General features: G+C 46.5%; 1 protein-coding gene across 7 annotated transcripts; it reads left to right on the top strand.

Moving 5' to 3' along the window:
* Positions 1–3,513: 3,513 nt before the first annotated feature.
* Positions 3,514–19,597, top strand: ZNF621 (zinc finger protein 621). 7 transcript variants are annotated; one of them, XM_042956537.1, is made up of 6 exons: positions 3,514–3,567; positions 4,819–4,859; positions 6,310–6,395; positions 15,255–15,408; positions 15,980–16,084; positions 17,811–19,597. In XM_042956537.1, exons 3-6 carry the CDS (start codon positions 6,372–6,374, stop codon positions 18,869–18,871), a joined length of 1,344 nt encoding a protein of 447 aa, XP_042812471.1. In that variant the 5' UTR covers positions 3,514–3,567; positions 4,819–4,859; positions 6,310–6,371; the 3' UTR covers positions 18,872–19,597. The 7 variants fall into 7 exon arrangements, with proteins under 7 accessions (XP_042812471.1, XP_007081064.1, XP_042812469.1 ...); XM_007081002.3 differs by lacking the exons at positions 3,514–3,567; positions 4,819–4,859 and adding an exon at positions 4,365–4,757 and having other exon boundaries at positions 15,282–15,408; XM_042956535.1 differs by lacking the exons at positions 3,514–3,567; positions 4,819–4,859 and adding an exon at positions 4,365–4,757.
* Positions 19,598–19,767: the final 170 nt, after the last annotated feature.

Below are 19,767 nucleotides of genomic sequence, written 5' to 3'. Positions count from 1 at the left end.
TTTTATATCCCTGCCAGCATTGTATGAGACTTATATTTCCAGTCCATCTTTGGCTATGCTCAGTAGTGCCTTTTTTTTTTTTTAATTTTAGCTATTCTAATATAGCTATAATTTAGCTATTCTAATATTTACATGTGCTTATTTGCCTTCCATTATGTCTTAGGTCCAGTGTCCATATCTTTTGCTTGTGTTTTTATTATTGGGTTGTTTCTTTCTTTCTTTCTTTCTTTCTTTCTTTCTTTCTTTCTTTCTTTCTTTCTTTTCCTTCCTTCCTTCCTTCCTTCCTTCCTTCCTTCCTTCCTTCCTTCCTTCCTTTCTAACGTTTATTTATTTTGAGAGAGAATGAGCACCCAAGCAGGGGAGGAGCAGAGAGGAAGAGAGAGAATCCCAAGCAGGCTCCGTGCTGTCAACACGGACCCTGATGTGGAGCTCAATCTCACGAATCCTGAGATCATGACCTGAGCTGAAATCAAGAGTCTGATGTTTAATTGCTTAATCGCTTAATCCAGATGCCCCTCAAAAATTCTTCATTTTTTTGTTTGTTTATTTTGATGGAGAGAGAAAGTGTTAGCAGGGGAAGGGCAGAGAAAGGGAGAGAGAGAATCCCAGGCGGGTTCTTCACTCAGTGCAGAGCCTGCCTTGGAGCTCAATCCCACGAATGTGAGATCATGACCTGAGTCGAAATCAAGAGTCAGAGGCTTAACTGACTGAGCCACCCACGCACCCCTGGGTTGTTTTTATTGATTTTTGGGAGATCTTTTTTTGGAGAGGAAAGGTCTTTATAGATTGTGGATATAAGTCCTTTTTCAGATACGTGATTTCTAAATGTTTTCTCCCAGCATGTGGCTTATCTTTTGATTCTCTTAAATCTTTTGAAGAGCAGAAGAGTTTAATATTGATGAGGTCCAATATATTAGTTTGTTCTTTTATGGATTATGCTTTTAGTGTCATATTTAAGAAATCTTTGCCTTACCCAAGTTTACAAAGATTCCCCATTTTCCTTCTAGAAGTTTTATATATTTATTTTTAGTTTATTTAAAAGAGTGTGTGTGTGTGTGTGTGTGTGTATGTGTGTGTGTGTGTGTGCGTGTGTGAAGGGCAGAGAGAGACAGAGAGATAATCCCAAGCAGGCTCCTTCCTGTCATCATGGAGCATGGTGCAGGGCAGGGCTTGATCCTGCAAACTATGCAATCCTGACATGAGCCGAAATCAAGAGTTGGATGCTTAACTGAGCCACCCAGGTGCCCTTCCTTCTAGAAACATCATAATTTTAGGTTTTATGTTTAGTTCTATCTTTAAAAATTTTTTTATTAAAAATAATTTTTTTTTCTAGGACAGTGGCACGAGCAGGGGAGAGAGAGCAGAGGGAGAGAACCTTAAGCAGGGCTCAATCCCATGACCCTGGGATCACAATCTAAGCCAAAATCAAGAGTTGGATGCTTAACTGAGCCACCCAAGTGCCCCTATTACTGTAGGTGTTCCAAGTGTCAAAGTCATACAGTGTCAGCCCTCCTATTTGTATTTTGCCAAAGTTGTTTTGGCCATTCTAGGTCCTTTGCTTTTCATGGATTTTAGAATGTTTGTCAGTTTCTACAAAACATATCCTGGGATTTTGATTGAGATTGTATGGAATCTATAAATCAATTGTGGGGGAGAATTCTCATCTTTATATAGTCTTTTGACTCAAAAACATGGTAAATCTCTCCATTTATTTGGATCTTTATTTCAGCAGTGTTTTGTAATTTTTACTATATAGGTTTTTCACACCTTTTTCAGATCTGTTTATCATTTTTTGATGCTATTACGATAGTAAATTTCCAAATGTTCATTGATGGTATAGAGAGATCTAACTGATTTTTGTGTTTTGACCTTGTATCATGCCACCCTGCACGACTCACTTATTCTGATAACATTTTTTTTTTTAATTCTGTAGGATTTTCTAACATTGAAAATCATATTCATAAATAACCATTTTGCTTTTTTCCAATTCTGGGTTTCTTTTTTTTTTCTTGCCTTATTGCTCTGGCTAGTGGCTGGGGATAGTGTGTTTAGGTAGAACCAGTCCCTGTGGCATTGGCCAGGTGAGGGACATCCAGCTCCAGACTTTTAGCTTTGCTGAGGCATGAGCAGACTCCCTGATAGCTGTAAGGGCGCAAGTGTCCCATCTCTCCTGGTTCACCTTGCTGCCTAGCTGCTGGCCTGTACTCCGTCCCTCTGGTAAGGCTGTTCTGGGAAAGAATGGGACTCTTGTTGCTTGCTCCCAGTTTTCTTCTCTGGTTGCCCAGGATTCCAGTTATTCTCACAACTTGGGGATTTTTATTTGGGTCTACCGAAGCTTCCTCATTATTCTCCCTACACTGTAATACCAGATAGAGGAACTCCATGTCCAATATTGTCCCCGTTCAAGCTAGATCTAATTTTTTAAAAAAATGTTTTAATGTTTATTTTTGAGAGAGGGAGACACAGAATCCAAAGCAGGATCCAGGCTCTGAGCTGTCAGCAAAGAACCCGACGCAGGGCTCAAACCCATGAACCGTGAGATCATGACCTGAGCCGAAGTTGGATGCCTAACTGGCTGAGCCACCCAGGTGCCCCAAGCTAGATCCAATTGTAGTAACTGGCTAATACTTTTTAAGGGTCTGTGATGTAGGGTGTGTGTGTGTGTGTGTGTGTGTGTGTGTGTGTGTGCGCGCGCGCGCGCGCGCGTGTGTGTATGCATCTATATATGTGTACCCATCTCTAGATTCATGGTCGATGTTCATTTTGGTAGGTTTAGAGAAGGGACAGTATGAAAATAGAAGCCCTCGTGCTATTGTTCCCGGAAACCTAATTAATTTAAAACAGTTGTACATAAGCTTTACAATAAAAATACCGTAAGTTTTGTAAAATACGTGGTTTCTTTGATGGGCCAAATCTCAGGGTTAGGCAGCCTCCATGTGGTCCCCAGTGATTCTAATCCTTGCATCCATGCCCTTGTGCATCTCATCTAATAATGTATTATGACTGGCCTGTATTGGTAGTATATTGAGGTGATGACTTCCAAAGTGAGGTCATAACACTAGCTGGCCTTGGCCTTGTTTATTTTTAATTTTATTTAAAAAAAATATATATCTATATATATAGATAAATATATAAATATAAATATTTATATATTATAATTTATATATTAATTTATACTATATAATTTATATATATAATATATATAATAATTTATATATTTATATATTATATATTTATATTTATATTTATATATTTATCTATATATATATATATTTTTTTTTTTTTTAAGTAAACACTACACCTAGTGTTGGGGCTCAAACTTACGACCCTGAGATCAAGAGTTGTGTGCTCCATCCACCGACTGAGCCAGCCAGGTGCCTCTGGCCTTGGCCTTTTGGACTGTGTACCTTAGGTGGAACCTTGCAGCCATGTGGTGAGGACACCCAGCTGAGTGCAGAAGCCTATGTGGGAAGGGACTGAAGTTCATACCAAGAGCCGGTATCAGTCTGCCAGTCATGTAAGGGAGTCATCTTGGAGGCAGAGCCTCCGGCTCAGTCAAGCTTTCAGGTGAGTGCAGCCCCAAGTGACCCCCGAATGGAACTTTATGAGAGATCCCAAGCTGTTACCTTTCAGCCAAACCACTCCTGAATTCCTGGTGCACAGAGACTTGGAGAAATACTGTGTATGGCCTTCAGCCACAGAGTTTTGGGGGGCAGATACCTATTGTACTTTCCGGGCCGGCACTTCCTGATGCTATAGTTGGTCAGTAACAGCCTAATTCCTGTGGAAGTGTGACAGCACTCAGCCGGCCTTAAGGGTTAACTTGCTTCAAGGTAACACTCCTTCCTTGCTGACCTCAGGCCCTTGGTCTGTAACAGAGCTAATTTACTTCGAGATTTGCAGACCACTGGCCCTGAGGAGTGAAGAACCAAACCTGCCCAGGCCCCAGAGGCCAGCAACTCTGTTTGAAGCCACCTCGGCTTTCTGAGGAGTCCAGCAATCTTTTTTTTAGGTCACACAAATGATTTTACCAACCTCCCTTTGTATCTGTGGACCTTGCCCTCCTTTGCGGAAAGAATAGAGCACTCCAGCGCGTCATGAAACAAGAACCAGACCCCCACGCACAACCCTTGAGCACTGAAAATGTTTGTAGCTGGCATCTTCAAGTCAGCACGTTATCAAGAAATGCTAGAGGCCACTGCACTCCCTTCACTGATTAACTACCCCAAACCTCTTAAAGACCCCCTGGGCCAGGCAGAAACCTGGGTCTGGGGACAAAAGCCTGCCTTCTTCCCAGATTGCGGGCCTTCTGAAAAAAAGCTCACATTCCTTTCCTCCAGACAACAGGCAGCCAAAGCTTGGGTTTGGTAACAAAAGGAGTAGAAAGTCCTGTGATAGAGCCAGACATCCAGGATCCTTCTATTTCCTAGCAGTGGGAGGCCAACTCCCGCCAGTGGGAGGCGGCGCGTGTCAGAAAATGTGTTCAACAGAAACATCAAAGTAAAGGTCTGTTGACTTTGGGAACCGTAGTGGTCACTGGAGTACGGCTACCCAGTGATTTCAAAAGCTTGGTCATTGTATTAAGGGCACTGATTGGCCGACGTTCACGGGTGTTTGCCACCGATTGGCTCATGGTTAGAAGCTTGGGCTGCCATTGATTTGCTAACTTTCAGCAGCAACGGGGAACCACCCAAGTGAGGCGGTCATTGGATGATTTGCAGAGCATGTGCACTGAACCAAAGTTATGCAGATTAACGGTAATTACTTGAATATGAAAAACGTAATTTTAATCTGTTAATTCTCAGTGCTTTTTTTTAGCTTCACTAAGCCAAACCTGCAGGAGAGACTATTTGTGGAAGGTATGATTTTTTTTTTCAGCCAATGTTTACATTGAAATTATGTAAGTGCCAGTTACTGGGTGATAAAAATAGCTCTAAACTCCAGATTTGTTGGTAAATTTGGAGAAGCTAAGCAGAAGGCATTTAAGCCAACACAGAAGAACATCATTTAATATAGGACATGCCCTGTATACAGAGGATGCCTGACAACCTTAGTCACCATTATTTTGGTAGTTAAATGAGTCTGTCCTAAAAGGTACCCCCACACGTGCAGGCCCAGGAAGAGAGAGGGCTTTAAACGGGCGGATGGAAACCAGTCTTCCTAAGGGCGGCCCAGCTTGGGCCTTTAAGAGGGGACACCCGGAGCCAGCCTCCCCATACCATCACAGCCCAGGTGAGCCTCGGAGTAAAGCCGGCCGACAACTGCCGGGCATTCCGTTAACTGGGACCCCACGTGGGCCGAGAGGCGGCACCGGAGCCGCGCGGCCCACGAGCCAGGAGGACGTTAACGCGGTTGCGGCGGGAGTAAGACCCAGGCAAAGAACTCTCCGGCCGGGGCCAGCCCGCAGCTCCGCCTCTTCCGGGGGGCGGGGCGGGGCGGGGCGAGTCACGTGGGCCGGGCCGCGGAGACCACCGAGTTGGGCTGCCTCCGCGAGGCCTAGAGCGGCCCTGGGCGCTCGCGCCCACTTCCGCGTCGGCTTGCAGCTGCCAGCTTTTCGGTGTTCCGAGGGGGAGAGCGTGGGCTCCGGCGAGTTCTACGTGCCAGGTCCGCCCGGCCCCGGCTTAATCGCTTTTCCTGGCGGCTCGTCAGCGCCCCCCTCCCCTAAAGTCGGGCCCGGTGTCGGCTCACCCCGCTCCCTGACGCGGAGCTCCGGCGTCCCGGCCTCGCAGAAGCCGCCCGAGGTGGCTGCGCGGCCTTCTAGAGCCCTGGTCCAGCCCCGTGCTCACCGAAGCGTGATCCTCTTTTCTGTCCCAAAGAATTTGGCCCAACAGCCTCCCGCGCCCTCTACTGACGTTTCTGTTTGGGGGTGTCTGATTCCCTGGGCGGAGATCCCGCTCGGGTCTCCGGTCAGCATCAGCCACTGGAACACCGAGTATTTATTTTACTGTTAATCCGCATCTTGCCATCTCTGTCCCTTCTCCTCTCCATCGGCTCCGCTTTAGGGGCAACGTCATGGTTCCTGTAAGCGCGCTTTTAGGTTTGTTCAGACCGAACACCGTAGGGATAGGATTCGTCTTGGATCCCTCAGTCCATTTCGTGTGAATGGTCTCAGGAACGTTCATGGACTGAGCAGGCAGATGGAGAATTGTCCTGAGGACCAGAGCAATCCATGAGGTTGTTGAGGCCATCGGCCACAAGGGGGTCTGATAGAGTCTCCTACCAGTGCTGGAAAGGAGACTGGGAAGGCTATAGGCCGCTGTGGGTGTTGCAGGACAGGGTCCATTGCACTCATGGCTCTTCTTCTCTTAGCTCCTAAGGTTCTTGCTTTTCCAAATCAAGAAGACAGTGCTCGAAACCAGGGGACATCAGCCATGCACCAAACAACTTGGCCTCAGGTGAGCTGAGCTTCTTTCAGTCTTTTAAAATCACATTAGCTGTCCGGTAATCAGGAAGGGACCGAGAAGGTACGACTTGGCCACGCTGTGATTTCCTCCTCAAATTTATCTCCACCGCTCTGGCTGTAAATAGTGGTGGAGGAAATCAGAGTTTTGTGTATGAGTGATGAGTTTGGATTGTGTAGGGTTAAGTGGGAAAAGAGGCACCCAAGGTAAGAAGTTCTCTCTGAAGGTGGAAAAAACAGGTCATGTGGTGCACATATAACTTGCCTGCTGACATCCAAGAAATTCTCTATTGAAAAGATTGTCCCACAGACCGTAGAGGTATCCCAGAGAAACCAGCATTGTTCCTTCCACGGGCACTTTATAAATGTTAGGGACACAATATTGGGTAACACAGACAAGTTTCCTTTTCTCAGAAGATACTGCTGGCAAAATAGACAGTCTTTAAATCAGTAATTACATGTTGCTAAAGTACGGTGCTTCGAAAGTGTAGTCTACATCACCTGGGAAGTCATTAGAATCGCAAATTCTCACGCCCCTGCCCTAGACCCAGGATCAGACTGGGGAGGAGGGTGAGTGGGGCCAGGAATCTGTTGTAACAAGCTCTTCAGGTGATTCCTATGCACTTACCTTTTCTAGTTTGAGGAGCCCCAAAGAAGCTCCCTCTCAAGGTAATAGTCAGGGAAGCCCTCATGGAGGAGGTAACATGAGGTTGAGATCTCAAGGATGAGATGGAAACAGTTTTGGAAACTACTGAGGAGACAGCTAAAGAGGAGCTTTCTGGAGAAAAGGATGGCAAAGGCCCTGAAGTCAGGGAGAAAGCTGGGTGTACTCTAGAAACAGGGAGAGATCAGAGAAAGTAGTTCACTGTGAGGCTGGAGAGGTAGGCTCATCTGTAAAGACTTTGGTTTTTATTCTGAGTTCAGTGGGAAGGCACTAAAGGATTTTTAAGCAGGGTAGGTGAGATGGTTGGATTTATTTATTAAAAAGATTTTCCAGGGGCAGTTGGCTGGCTCAGTCAGTTGAGCTTGCAACCCTTGATTTTCAGGGTTGTGAGTTCAAAACCCCATGTTGATTACTTAAAAAAAAAAAAAAATTTTTTTTTTTCCCCTGTACTATTGGTGAGTTGGTTGTAGAAGGGTATGAATCAGTTAGAAGCATACTGTAGTCTGGGACGCCTGGGTGGCTCGGTCAGTTAAGCGTCCGACTCCTGGTTTCTGCTTAGCTCATGATCCCCTGGTTTGTGAGATCAAGCCTGCATCGGGCTCTGCCCTGATAGTGCAGAGCCTGCTTGGGATTCTCTCTCTCCCTTTCTCTCTCTGCCCCTCCCCTGCTCATGCTCTGTCTCTCTCTCTTTCAAAATTAAAAACAAAAACAAAAACAAAAACATATTGTCCAGATAAGAGATAAATATTGTCTTTTTTTTTTTAAATAGACTTTATTTTTAGAGAAGTTTTGGGTTTATAGTAAAATGGACTAGAAAGCACAGTTTCTATATACCCCTTGCCTCCATAGATGCATAGGATAGCTCGTTATCTTTAAATATGTATATAGATCGATAGATAGATAGATAGATAGATAGATTGATTGATTGCTTAAGTAAACTCTGCCCCCAATGTGGGGCTCAAACTCATGACCTCAAGATCAAGAGTTGCATGCTCTACCGACTGAGCCAGCTAGGCTCCCTTAAGAAATTTTTTTGAGTGTAAATTGACACACAGTGTCACCTTAATTGAAGTGTACAACATAGTGATTTGACAAGTTGATACATTATGCTATGCCCACCACAAGCGTAATTACCATCTGTCACCATGTAACATTGTTACAATGTCATTCACTATATTCATTATGCTGTATCTCTTATTCCTGTGACTTATTCATTCCATAAATGCAAGACTGTGTCTCCCACTCTCCCCTCACCCACTTTGTCCAACTCCCCACCTCTGCAACCATTAGTTCTCTGTATTTATAGATCTGATTCTTTTTGTTTATCATTTTTTTAGATTCCACATGAGTGAAATCGTATAGCATTTGTCTTTCTCAGTCTGATTTATTTCACTTAGCATAATACCCTCTGTCTCCATTCATGTTGTTTCAGATGGCACGATCTCATCTGTTTTTATGTCTGCATAATATTTCAGTGTGCGTACGTGTGTGTGTGTGTGTGTGTGTGTGTGTGTGTGTGTGTGTGTATCTCACATCTTCCTTATCTGTTTGTCTATTGATGGACACTTAGGTTGCTTCCATATTGTGGCTATTTAAATAATGCTGCCATAACATAGGGGTTCCCCAATTTTTTTTTGAATTAGTGTTACTGTTTCCTTTGGGTAAATACCCAGTACTGAAATCATTGGATCATATGGTGTTCTATGTTTATTTTTTGAGGAACTTCCGTATTGTTTTCCACAGTGGCTGCACCCAGTGCACAAGAGTTCCTTTTTCTCCATATCCTCGCCAACACTTGTTATTTCTTATCCGTTTGGTTTTAGCCATTCTCACACACGTAAGGTGATATCTCATTGTGGTTTCAATTTGCAGATCCTGATGATGAGTAATGTTTTTGGTTTTTGTTTTTTGTTTTTTAATTTTTAATTTTTATTTATTTTTGAGAGAGAGACAAAGCACGAACAGGGGAGGGGCAGAGAGAGAGGGAGACACAGAATCCGAAGCAGGCTCCAGGCTCTGAGCTGTCAGCACAGAGCCCAACGCGGGGCTTGAACCCATGAACCATGAGATCATGACCTGAGCTGAAGTTGGACGCTCAACCAAGGGAGCCACCCAGGCGCCCCTGATGAGTAATGTTGAGCATCTTTTCATGTGTCTCTTGGCTCTCTGTAGGTGGTCTTTGGAGAAATGTCTATTCAGGTCCTCTGCCCATTTTTTAATCAGATTTTTTTTTTTGTTCTTTTTTGGTGTTGAGTTGTAAAGTTCTTTATATATTTTGGATAGTAACCTTTTAATGGATATATCATTTGTAAATATCTTCTCCCGTTCAATAGGTTGTCTTTTTGTTTTGTTGATGGTTTTCTTTGCTGTGCAAAAGCTTTTTATTTTGGTGTAGTCCCAGTATATTTTTGTTTTTGTTTCCCTTAGAAGACACATCTAGAAAAATGTTGCTGTGGCCGATGTCAGAGAAATTACTGCCTGTGTTCTCTTCAAGGGCTTTTATGGTTTCAGGTCTCTCATTTAGGTCTCTAATCCAGCCTGAATTCATTGAAGATACTATCTTTTCACCATTGTATACTGTTGCCTCCTTTGTTACAGATTAATTAATATAACTGTGGATTTATTTCTGGACTCTATTCTCCATTGGTCTATGTGTCTATTTTGTACCAGTACCACACTGTTTTGATTACTACAACTTTGTAATGTATCTTGAAATCTGGAATTGTGATACCTTCAGCTTTGTTTTTCTTTCTCAGGATTGCTTTGGCTATTCATAGCCTCCTCATAATCAACATTGCCCCACCAGAGTGGTACTTTTGTTACAATGATGAACATACCTTGACACATCACAGTCACCCAAAGTCCACAGTTTACATTAGGGTTCACTCTTGGTGCAGAACATTCCATGGGTTAAAAATGTATGACATGTATCCATCATTATAGTATCATACAGGGTAGTTTCAAGGTTCTAAGAATCCTCTGTGCTGTACCTGTTCATCCCTATCTCCCTGGCAACCATTGATCTTTTTACTGTCTCCATAGTTTTGTCTTTGCCAGAATGTTATGTAGTTGGAATCCTACAGTATGTAGCTTTCACAGATTGGTTTCTTTCACTTCGTTATATGCGTTTAAGTTTCTTCTATGACTTTTCATGGCTTGATAGCACTATTCTTTTTAGTGCTGAATAACATCCCATAGCCTGGATGTACTACGTTTTATCCATTCGCCTACTGAAGGACATCTTGGTTGCTTCCAAGTTTTGACAGTTGTGACTAAAGCTGCTGTAAACGTCTGTGTGCAGATAGAAGTTTTCAACTCATTTGGGAAGATCCCCAGGAGCGTGATTGCTGGATCATATGGCAAGAGCATGTTTAGTTTTGTAAGAAACTGCCAAACTGCCTTCCAAAGCGTCTGTACCATTTTGCACTCCCACCAGCCGTGAATGAGAGTTCCTTTTGCTCCCCGTCCTCTCCAGCATTTGGTGTTTTCAGTGTTCTAGATTTTGGCCGTTGCTCTAGGTGTCTAATGGTATCTCCGTGTTTTAATGCACATTTTCCTGTTGACATATGAGGTAGAGCATCTCTTCATATACCTCTGTGCTATCTGTATATCTCTGCGAGGTGTCTCTTCTGGTCTCTTGCACATTTTGTAATGGGGTTGTTTGTTAACCTTTGAGGTTTAAGAGTTGTTTGTATACTTTGGCTTTTTCAACTGTTTTCTCCCTGTCGGCCTATTTTCTCACTTTCTTATAGTTTTACCCTATTTTTTCTTTCATTTACTTTTTTTTATCTTTCTAAAGTTTATCTATTTTGGGAGGGAGAAGGAGAGAGTGTGTGAGTTGGGGAGGGGCAGAGGGAGAGCGAGAGAATCCCAAGTAGGCTCATGTTGTCAAGGCAGAGCCTGACACGCTGCTCGATCCAAGAACCGTGAGATCATGACCTGAGCTGAAATCAAGAGTCGGATGCTTAACCGACTGAGCCACTCAGGTGCCCCTTTCTTTCAGTGTTTAAAAGGAAGATTTGGGTGCCTGGGTGGCTCAGTTGGTTAAGCGCCCGACTCTCGGTTTGGGCTCAGGTCATGATCTTAAAGTTTTGTGAGTTCAAGCCCCGTGTCAGGCTCTGCACTAACAGTGTGGAGCCTGCTTGGGATTCATATTCTCTCTCTCTCTCTCTCTCTCTCTCTCTCTCCCTCTCTCCGCGCCCCCCCCCCCCCCCGCTGCCCCACTCATGCTGTCTCTCTCGAAATAAATAAACAAACTTGAAAAAAAAAGAAAAGGAAATCACAGTACAATAAAAGATCTAAATCAAGGTCTCAGAATTTCGTATAAACACTAAGACAGAAATCCAAAAGTATCGGTATTGCATCTCAGATTTTCCCCATTAATTTAAAAACTTAAATTTACATGCCTAAGAAGTCATTACATGAAACTAGAATTAACAAACATGCCAAATGCTTCTCTTTTAACTGTAGACACAGCTCCCATATTGAGTTTTACCGAAAAAACCACATCTTTAAATGTGTATCCAGTGTTCAGTGTAATGTGGTAAAAAAGCAACATTGAATAGAATTTGACTGTATTAACCTAAATACACTTACTGCTTATGTATATCCTACAGTGCAACTGAGAAAAGCTGAAAATTGTTTAACAGTGATAGTTGAACTCAGTTGTTCTTTGATGAATGTTTGGCTTCGAAAGAGGAAGCGTAAATCTGAGGTATTGGCTTTTTAACGTAAGGTTTAATTCCTGCTCATCTTTTCCTTTGAAACTTCTTTTCTTCAAAATGTTTTGGGTAGCCTTCTACATTTACTTTTCCAGATGACTTTATTCTTCTTCTTAAAAAAAATTTTTTTTTTAACATTTAGTTATTTTTGAGAGACAGAGAGAGACAGAGAATGAACAGGAGGAGGGGCAGAGAGAGAGGGAGACACAGAATCCAAAGCAGGCTCCAGGCTCCATGCTGTCAGCACAGGGCCCAATGCGGGGCCCGAACCCACGGACTGGGAGATCATGACCTGAGCCGAAGTTGGATGCCCAACTCACCAAGCCACCCAGGTGCCCCTATTCTTATTATTTTTAAAATTAGGCTCTATGCCCAGGGCTTGAACTCACAGCCCTGAGGTCAAGAGTCACACGCTCTATGAACTGTGCCAGATAGGTGTCCCTCAGATGACTTTAAATGACCTCTTTTCTCTGCACAGATGTCATTGATTTTTTTTGGTGGGAGAGTGGATGTTATTGAATTCCTAGGCACAATTGGACATAATTGTCCAATTAATTAATTATTGGACATAATTGACTTGTTCATAAATTTGATTCTTCCCCTTTGGAAACACTGTTTCTGCTTTATTTACTTTCAGTTCTCTTTATCTTGGTCTTGCACATTTTTGTTAGGTCTAATCTTAGCCATTTGTATATGAATGGCATCTTATGTTCTTCCATTTTATCTTCTTTTTTTTTTTTTCTAAGGATTTTATTTTTAAATAATCTGTATATCCATCACGGGGCTTGAACTCACAGCCCTGAGATCAAGAGTCGCATGCTCTGCTGATTGAGCCAGCCAGCTGCCCACCGTTTTATCTTCTAATTGCTAAGGTATTTAGGAAGACCAGTGATTCTGGTTTACTTATCCTATCCCTAGATAACTTAATGAGTTATCTTGTCAGTTCTAAATATTTACCATTTGTGGGGCACCTGGTTGGCTCAGTCGGTTAAGCCTCCAACTTTGGCTCAGGTCACGATCTCGCAGTTTGTGGGCAGCTCATGGTAAGGTATCCGTCCACTTTACAGGATATGCTCTGGCATTTTACTTATGGTGGTATTTGCTGCTGTTTCCTGACCCTCTTCATAAGTTTAAAAAATTTTATTTATGGTCAAACCATTTTTGAAATTCTTTTAGCAAATTCATATTAAGCATCCAGTATCTGCCAGGCACTGTGCTGTGTATTAGCGAGCCAGTGATGAGCAAAACAGAGTCCTTGCCTCATGGACCTCTGTTCTGCTGGAGAGGATCGATCATGAACAATATAGTTTGTTGGGTGATGAGAAAGGCTGTGGAGAAAAATAAGGTGAGGTACATAGGGGCCATCCACAGGAGGAAGAAAAAACGTATATGTAACCCAGCTACCTTAAAGCAGTATGTTTTCCTCTAATTCTAGGCATGTTCCCCCCCCCGCCCCCCCCCCCCCCATATTCTGGAACCCTGGGATTATGTGGTAGGAGCTGGAGAGGACAGTGGGGGAGGAAGAGATTGGTGGTGCCAGGCTGGGAGGAGGAAGTTGTGGGACCAGCCCTGGAGGCGTTAGGAGGTGAGGTTTGACTTGCCGTAAGCGGAGGTGAACTTCGGTTCACCTGCGAGCCTGTGCTTGCTGTCCTCAGAAGCCTTCCCGCCTCGGTGAGCGTGACTACTTCAGGCCATCATGGTTCTGCCTAGTGGGGGGATTTGGGGCTTGGATTTGGGGGGCCCTTCGGACCTCGTCCTCGCCCAGTTTAAAGGCCAGCTCTTGCTTTGAAGAATGTCCACATTTGTTGTTCTTCCAGTGTCTCCTTTTGAACCAGGTTCCCTCCTTCTGGTTGTTTTAAAAGGACACCCTCATAAGGACCCAGCGTAGAGTGGCCACCAAAGCGAGAGGGCCAGCATTTATCCTTGGGATCCGTTTCCTCCCGCTTCCTCCAAGAGCAGTTAGGGCTCCTTCCCTTCTCCCTGGCCCTGATGCCAGCGCAAGGCTGCTGCCCGGAGAGACGGTGGTGCACAGAGAGGGGCTTCGCTGAGCCGCCCGGGGGAGGTGGTCCTGTTTTTGGTGGCTGAAAGAGCAAAGCTGACTGCATAGGGTCCCGCATGTCTCCCTGGAGGTGGATTCGAGGCGAGAGGGCACAGAAGTCACGAAACCTCCTCCAACGTGGGAGTCTGGTTTCTGTGGTCCCTACACCCCAACTGTGGAAGCAGAGAAAGGAGCCAGTGGCCACCATCAGGGACGGCCCTCGGGCTGTGTGGGAGATTCAGAGGCTCTGGCTCGCAGGGTGGCGTGTGGGATTTGGAAATAGCCGACCCCTCCGTCCACACTGGGGGAGGGAGTCCCCGTGGCTTGGTGGGAGCATGGTAGAGATAGACAGGCGCTGTTGGGAGTGAGGAGTTTGAGAAGCTGTTCTCCAAAGATGGGGCAGCACCAGTAATGCTGAGGAGCAGGGGTGAGCCGTGTTTTAGGGGAGGCTCGTGAGCCCAGTACGGGAGGCAGCTTGGTGTGTGGGAAGAGCCCAGGTTTGCTGTTTGACCGTCCGATCTGGGCCGAAATCCCAGCTCAACCAGTTCCTGGCTGTGTGGTGTTGGGCAGAGTCATTGATCTTTCTCAGCCTTCGTCTCATCATGTGAAAATGGGCTTAATAAATCCTGCCTCACATAGATGTTTTCAGATGAAGTGAAATACATGTTTTGAAGATACCCACCTGAGAGCCTGGTGCCTAGGGTCTTCATCAACAAGAATCGATGCCCCTCATCCTTGGGGAGATGGCGGGGGCTGCAGGGGGAGGCAGAGAGCGGCCGTCTTGGCAGATGGGGATGGAGCTCGAGACTGGGGGATGAATCTTTCTCAGAGAGGGGGCACTGCTGACCTTCTCTGGAGACGGGGGCGTTCAGAGAAGAGGCCGGAACAGGCAGGCTGCAGGTTGCCTTCGAGAGAGCTTTCTGACCAGCCAAGGGGGTATATAACATGCTGGAAATAGCTTTAAGGTGTGCCTCCTCTCGGCACTAGTCGGGAAGGCAGGGAAGGCTGAGGAGACGCTGGGTGCAGGGAACAAAAGTGGGCTGCGCTTGTTTGGGTGGGGGGAGACAGGGTGAGTGGCAGCGGCCGGCAGGGGCCGGTGTGTACAGAAGCGGGTGGCAGGGTTGTGGGTACAAGAGGGTGGGAGGTACAGAGGGACGGAGTCAGGAACGTGGGGGTTGATGCCCTAAGCAGGCGGGGAGCCCCCACTGCCAGGCTGCGAGATTGGGAGGACAGTTTGGGCCCCCAGAGCCGTGCGGAGGGGAGAGTGTTGGGGTGCTCCCTTTGGAAGTGGAGCGGTGGCTGAGGGCTTGCCCCTGTGGGGTGCCGGGTGCTGTTCTCGGTAGAGCAGACCTCCCATGCGGCTCAGAGTTGCAGATCCTGGGAGGTCCACCGCCTCCCCGCAGCCCAGGTCCCTCTTCTGCCCCCACTTAGAGCTTGACCGGGGACACGTTGTTTCAGGAGCCGGTGACCTTTGAGGACGTGGCCGTGTACTTCACCCAGAATCAGTGGGCCAGCCTGGACCCCATGCAGAGGGCCCTGTACCGCGAGGTGATGCTGGAGAATTATACGAACATGGCTTCCCTGGGTAAGGCCCCTCTCCGTGGTCCTTTGTGATATTTCAGCATCTTCCTCCGATGTTCTGGGGCTTTGAACTCCTGAGGTTAATTCTGCAGTCACGAGCTTCCGCAGATGTCGGGTGAAGGAATCCCTGGTCCCCTCACGTGTTGAAATCAGACTTCCCTGTATGTCCCAGGGCAGGGTGTGGTTCTGGGCCCTGAGCGAAGGGACTCTTGTGTCCTAGGTGAGCCCTTGGTTCCTCCATGCTGCCAGTGTTCTGGGGATGTCGGTTTTCTGCCCGTGGGGGAGTCTCCCAGGATATCAGCGCCTGTGTTCTTCCTGAAGGCATCTCTTTGTTTAGGTCAGGGCGAGATTGCAGTTTCTCCCTGAGGAGAATTGCTGTCTCCTCGGCCTTACCTTGGAGCACGGTGTGGAGCCCTTCCGCAGGACCCCCGGGGAGCTCACTGGGCATTTCATTCTTCTCCCCCTGCCCCCACCCCCCCCAACCTGTTGTAGGGTGGGCCAAGAGAGATCTCAGGAAAACTCTGGAAGTCTCCCTTCGACTCTCAACCTGTTTGTCCTTTTTCTTGCCGGAGTAGCATTTCCATTCCCCAAACCTGTTCTGGTCTCCCACCTGGAGAGAGGGGAAGCGCCATGGGGCCCAGATCCCTGGGAAGCAGAGGTTTTGAGAGGCATCTGTCCAGGTGAGTAAGAGAACCTAGCAGTTTCGGTTTTGCCTTCCCAGTTTATTTTACATTTGTTATTTGTTTTAAGTAGGCTCCACACCCAACGTGGGACTTAAACTCATGACCCTAGGATCAAGAGTCAGAGGCTGCACAGACTGAGCCAACCGGGCACCCCTGCCTTCCCAGTTTATTGGAAATGGTTCTTCTGCAGCAGAGAACATGGCTCCCTGTTCTTTATAAGGCACTGCTCCACACACTCTCTGACCTCTGCCCAGTTTCCAGCCCCAACCTGGGAAAACCAGTCCCTGGGAGTGCATGGCCACTGACCTGCCACAGAAAATCCGTGACCCAGTAGCTCCTAAACCACTTCTTTTCTCCCTTACCAATGGAAATACTTAATTGTATGCCAATTTTATGCCAAGAAGTAGATTTCAGCCATACTTTCAGGAAAGTATGATTCTGTGGGTCAAACTGAATTATTTGTGCCACAGCTGTGACTTCTGTTTTTAGGCCTTCAGCAATGAAAAAAAAAAAAATGCCTTAACTTTCCTTTTTAGTATTTAAATCACCTGTAATTTGTGTAGGTCATGATCGTTAGGTCTGCATTATATTTGTCTCACATACAACTGTAGAGGGAAAGGCAAGGACTGCTCCCAACCACTGCACCCAACACACGCACACCCACACCCACACATCCCCACCCAACACATACAGACTAAAATTTACCTGAGACCGCTCGCTGGTCCTGGGAGTTCTCGATTACTCGGATTTTCTTTGTTTTGGAAGGAAGTTTCCACGCCTCACTTCTCTCATCTATGCTGTGATTTTGTTGTTTTTTTTTTTTTAATTTTTTTTTTTTAACATTTATTTATTTTTGAGACAGAGAGACAGAGCATGAACAGGGGAGGGGCAGAGAGAGAGGGACACACAGAATCTGAAACAGGCTCCAGGCTCTGAGCTGTCAGCACAGAACCCGACGCGGGGCTGGAACTCACGGACCGCGAGATCGTGACCTGAGCCGAAGTCGGACGCTTAACCGACCGAGCCACCCAGGCGCCCCTATGCTGTGATTTTGTAAACAGTGGTTCTTCTAGCAGAAATGCCCCTGTGGCCTACAGCTCTCCAGTTCAATTTGTGTCCCAGTGCACTTTCTGAAAGAGTCTTTTGTCCCAGAATATTATGTGGAATATTTAAAAATCACTGGGCCAGTATTTGGAATTTAGGGTGGCTTCCTGGCTTCCAGGTGGGACGTTGAGCTCCAGTGTTTTTGAGTTTGGTTTGCAGCCTGCTGGCCCTCTGGTCGTGCGGGAGCTGCCGTCGTCTCTCCCTGGGAGCCCTGACTTCCTTCTCTCTTTGGCATCTCTCCCTCTCTCCCTTTCTCTTTTGAAACATTTCCATTTCTTGCTGGTCTCTCTTACCTCTCCCATTCTGTTTCCTCTCTTTTCCCACCTGCTGCCTTCTTCCTGTCCATTCTGGAAGCCCTCATCGTGCCCCTTTCACCTGGCTCAGGCCACTTCCCAGCCTTCCTCACAGGAGGCACTTCCTGGTCCGTTTCCAGGGTCATCGCTTCTCCAGCCATACATTGTTGTTTTCCTTTTTCGCTCTTGTCCTCCCGTGTGGGTGCTTGTAGCCATTTCGTGAGAATATTTTTAAAAATCACGTTCCACAAGAGAACACGGGGAGCCCTGGATCCTGTTCCCCTTCCGGTGTGGTAACCAGGAACACGTGTGGTTTCTTTGGGCAGGTGGCGAGTCCCGGATCAAGAACGAAGAGCCGGCTGGAAAGCGGGAAGCCTCTGAAGAGGCAGAGTGGCACAGAATGCCAGGAGGAGGGCTTCTCAGAAACGTTTCCCAGCACTTTGACTTTAAAAGCAAGGCGACATGGCAGACTTTCAGCCTGAATCCGAATCTGATACTTCGGGGGGGAATGAAGTTCTATGAGTGTAAAGAATGTGGGAAAATCTTCAGGTACAACTCAAAGCTGATTCGGCACCAGATGAGTCACACCGGGGAGAAGCCCTTCAAATGTAAGGAATGCGGCAAAGCCTTCAAGTCCAGCTATGACTGTATTGTCCATGAGAAAAACCACATCGGAGAGGGGCCCTACGAATGCAAGGAGTGCGGCAAAGGTTTGAGTTCCAACACGGCCTTGACACAGCATCAGAGGATCCACACCGGAGAGAAGCCGTACGAGTGCAAGGAGTGTGGAAAGGCCTTCCGCAGGAGCGCAGCGTATCTCCAGCATCAGAGATTGCACACTGGGGAGAAACTCTATAAATGCAAAGAGTGTTGGAAAGCTTTCGGCTGTAGGTCACTCTTTATCGTCCACCAGAGGATTCACACAGGGGAGAAGCCCTACCAGTGTAAGGAGTGTGGCAAGGCCTTCACTCAGAAGATAGCTTCCATCCAGCATCAGAGGGTCCACACCGGAGAGAAGCCCTATGAATGCAAGGTGTGTGGGAAAGCGTTCAAATGGTATGGCAGTTTTGTTCAGCACCAGAAATTGCACCCTGTGGAGAAGAAGGCCGTCAAGGTTCTTGGGCCATCCCTGAGGAGTCCCCAGTGCCCCTCTTCAGCCTTATCTGCTGTTCCTCTCCAGGGCCCGTGTTCTGCTCCAGCCGTGGCCGTGCCTTCACTGACCTTTCCACATGCTGTGCTCGTCCCTACCTCTGGGCCTTTGTTCATGCTACTGCCCGCATCCGGAATGCCTTCCTCACCTGTCCAAATAGTGCGTGTCTTCCAGGGCCTTCCTCCCCCCGTGAAGCCTTCCCCAGTTATTCTGACCCCTTCCCCACACCCCTCGTGAGCTTTATCTCGGCACCCTTGAGGCTCTTAGGCCCAGCACATCTTCAGCCTCGCTTGTTTTGTTTGTATTTTTTTTCTCTGTTTACATGCATTACGGTTGTTTGGGCATAAACTCCATTGTAATCTATATATATTGAAAGACTATGTTTGTAGATCTTTCCTCGGGTAGAAAGTGTAACCACTTGGCTTTTGCACTGGTCTCTTTCAGGCTTTCACAGTAATGCCTGGATCTGCACTGTGGGGGTGCTGATGTTGGAAGTGCTGGTAGGACACTTTGTTGCATTAGTGTCTGGGAGAGAGCCCCTCCCCCCCCCCCACCCCGCCCCTGGCTAGGTCATTGTGATTGGAGCCAGGCAGCTCCGGGGAAGCCAGGAGGCTGCCAGGAACTTGGGGCAGGCTGGGAAGAGCGCTGGGATCTGCTTCCAGCAGCGGACTCGGGAATTAATGCAGATTGCTCAGCGGGCTAAGGTGGTCCATTAACAGAATTGAGATTATGTTGCCCTCGGCGCGGGTCATTGAGCGTCTCCTGTGTCTGTGCAAAAGGTCATGTGAAATAACCAGTGGAAAACAACGGTGTGTGTGCAGTAATAGTGATCATTTATGTGACTGAGAGCAATCATGTCTTTAAACACAAAACGGTTTTTTTTTCCCCTGTAGTTTTGCTCTGGAGATCTAGATGTTTCTTTTTAACTTTTCCTAAGTAAATATACACCAAGGTATTCATCTTCGTTCCATGTGTTGTGTCCATTTTTCCCGGTGGGCATTCTGGTTTTCTGTTTGCAAGCTTTGGCTTCTGCGGTCTCTGTGCTCCAGATAGCATGAATTGTAAATATGAATTTGACGAATTATGAAAGCAGTAGCATCGGTGTAAAGCCAACTTGGGGGAAATCTGAATAA

This window comes from Panthera tigris, chromosome C2, assembly GCF_018350195.1.
Source record: "Panthera tigris isolate Pti1 chromosome C2, P.tigris_Pti1_mat1.1, whole genome shotgun sequence".
NCBI lineage: Eukaryota > Metazoa > Chordata > Mammalia > Carnivora > Felidae > Panthera > Panthera tigris.
The sequence above is the reverse complement of the archived record's forward strand: the minus strand, read 5'-3'. Positions and strand labels throughout refer to the sequence as shown.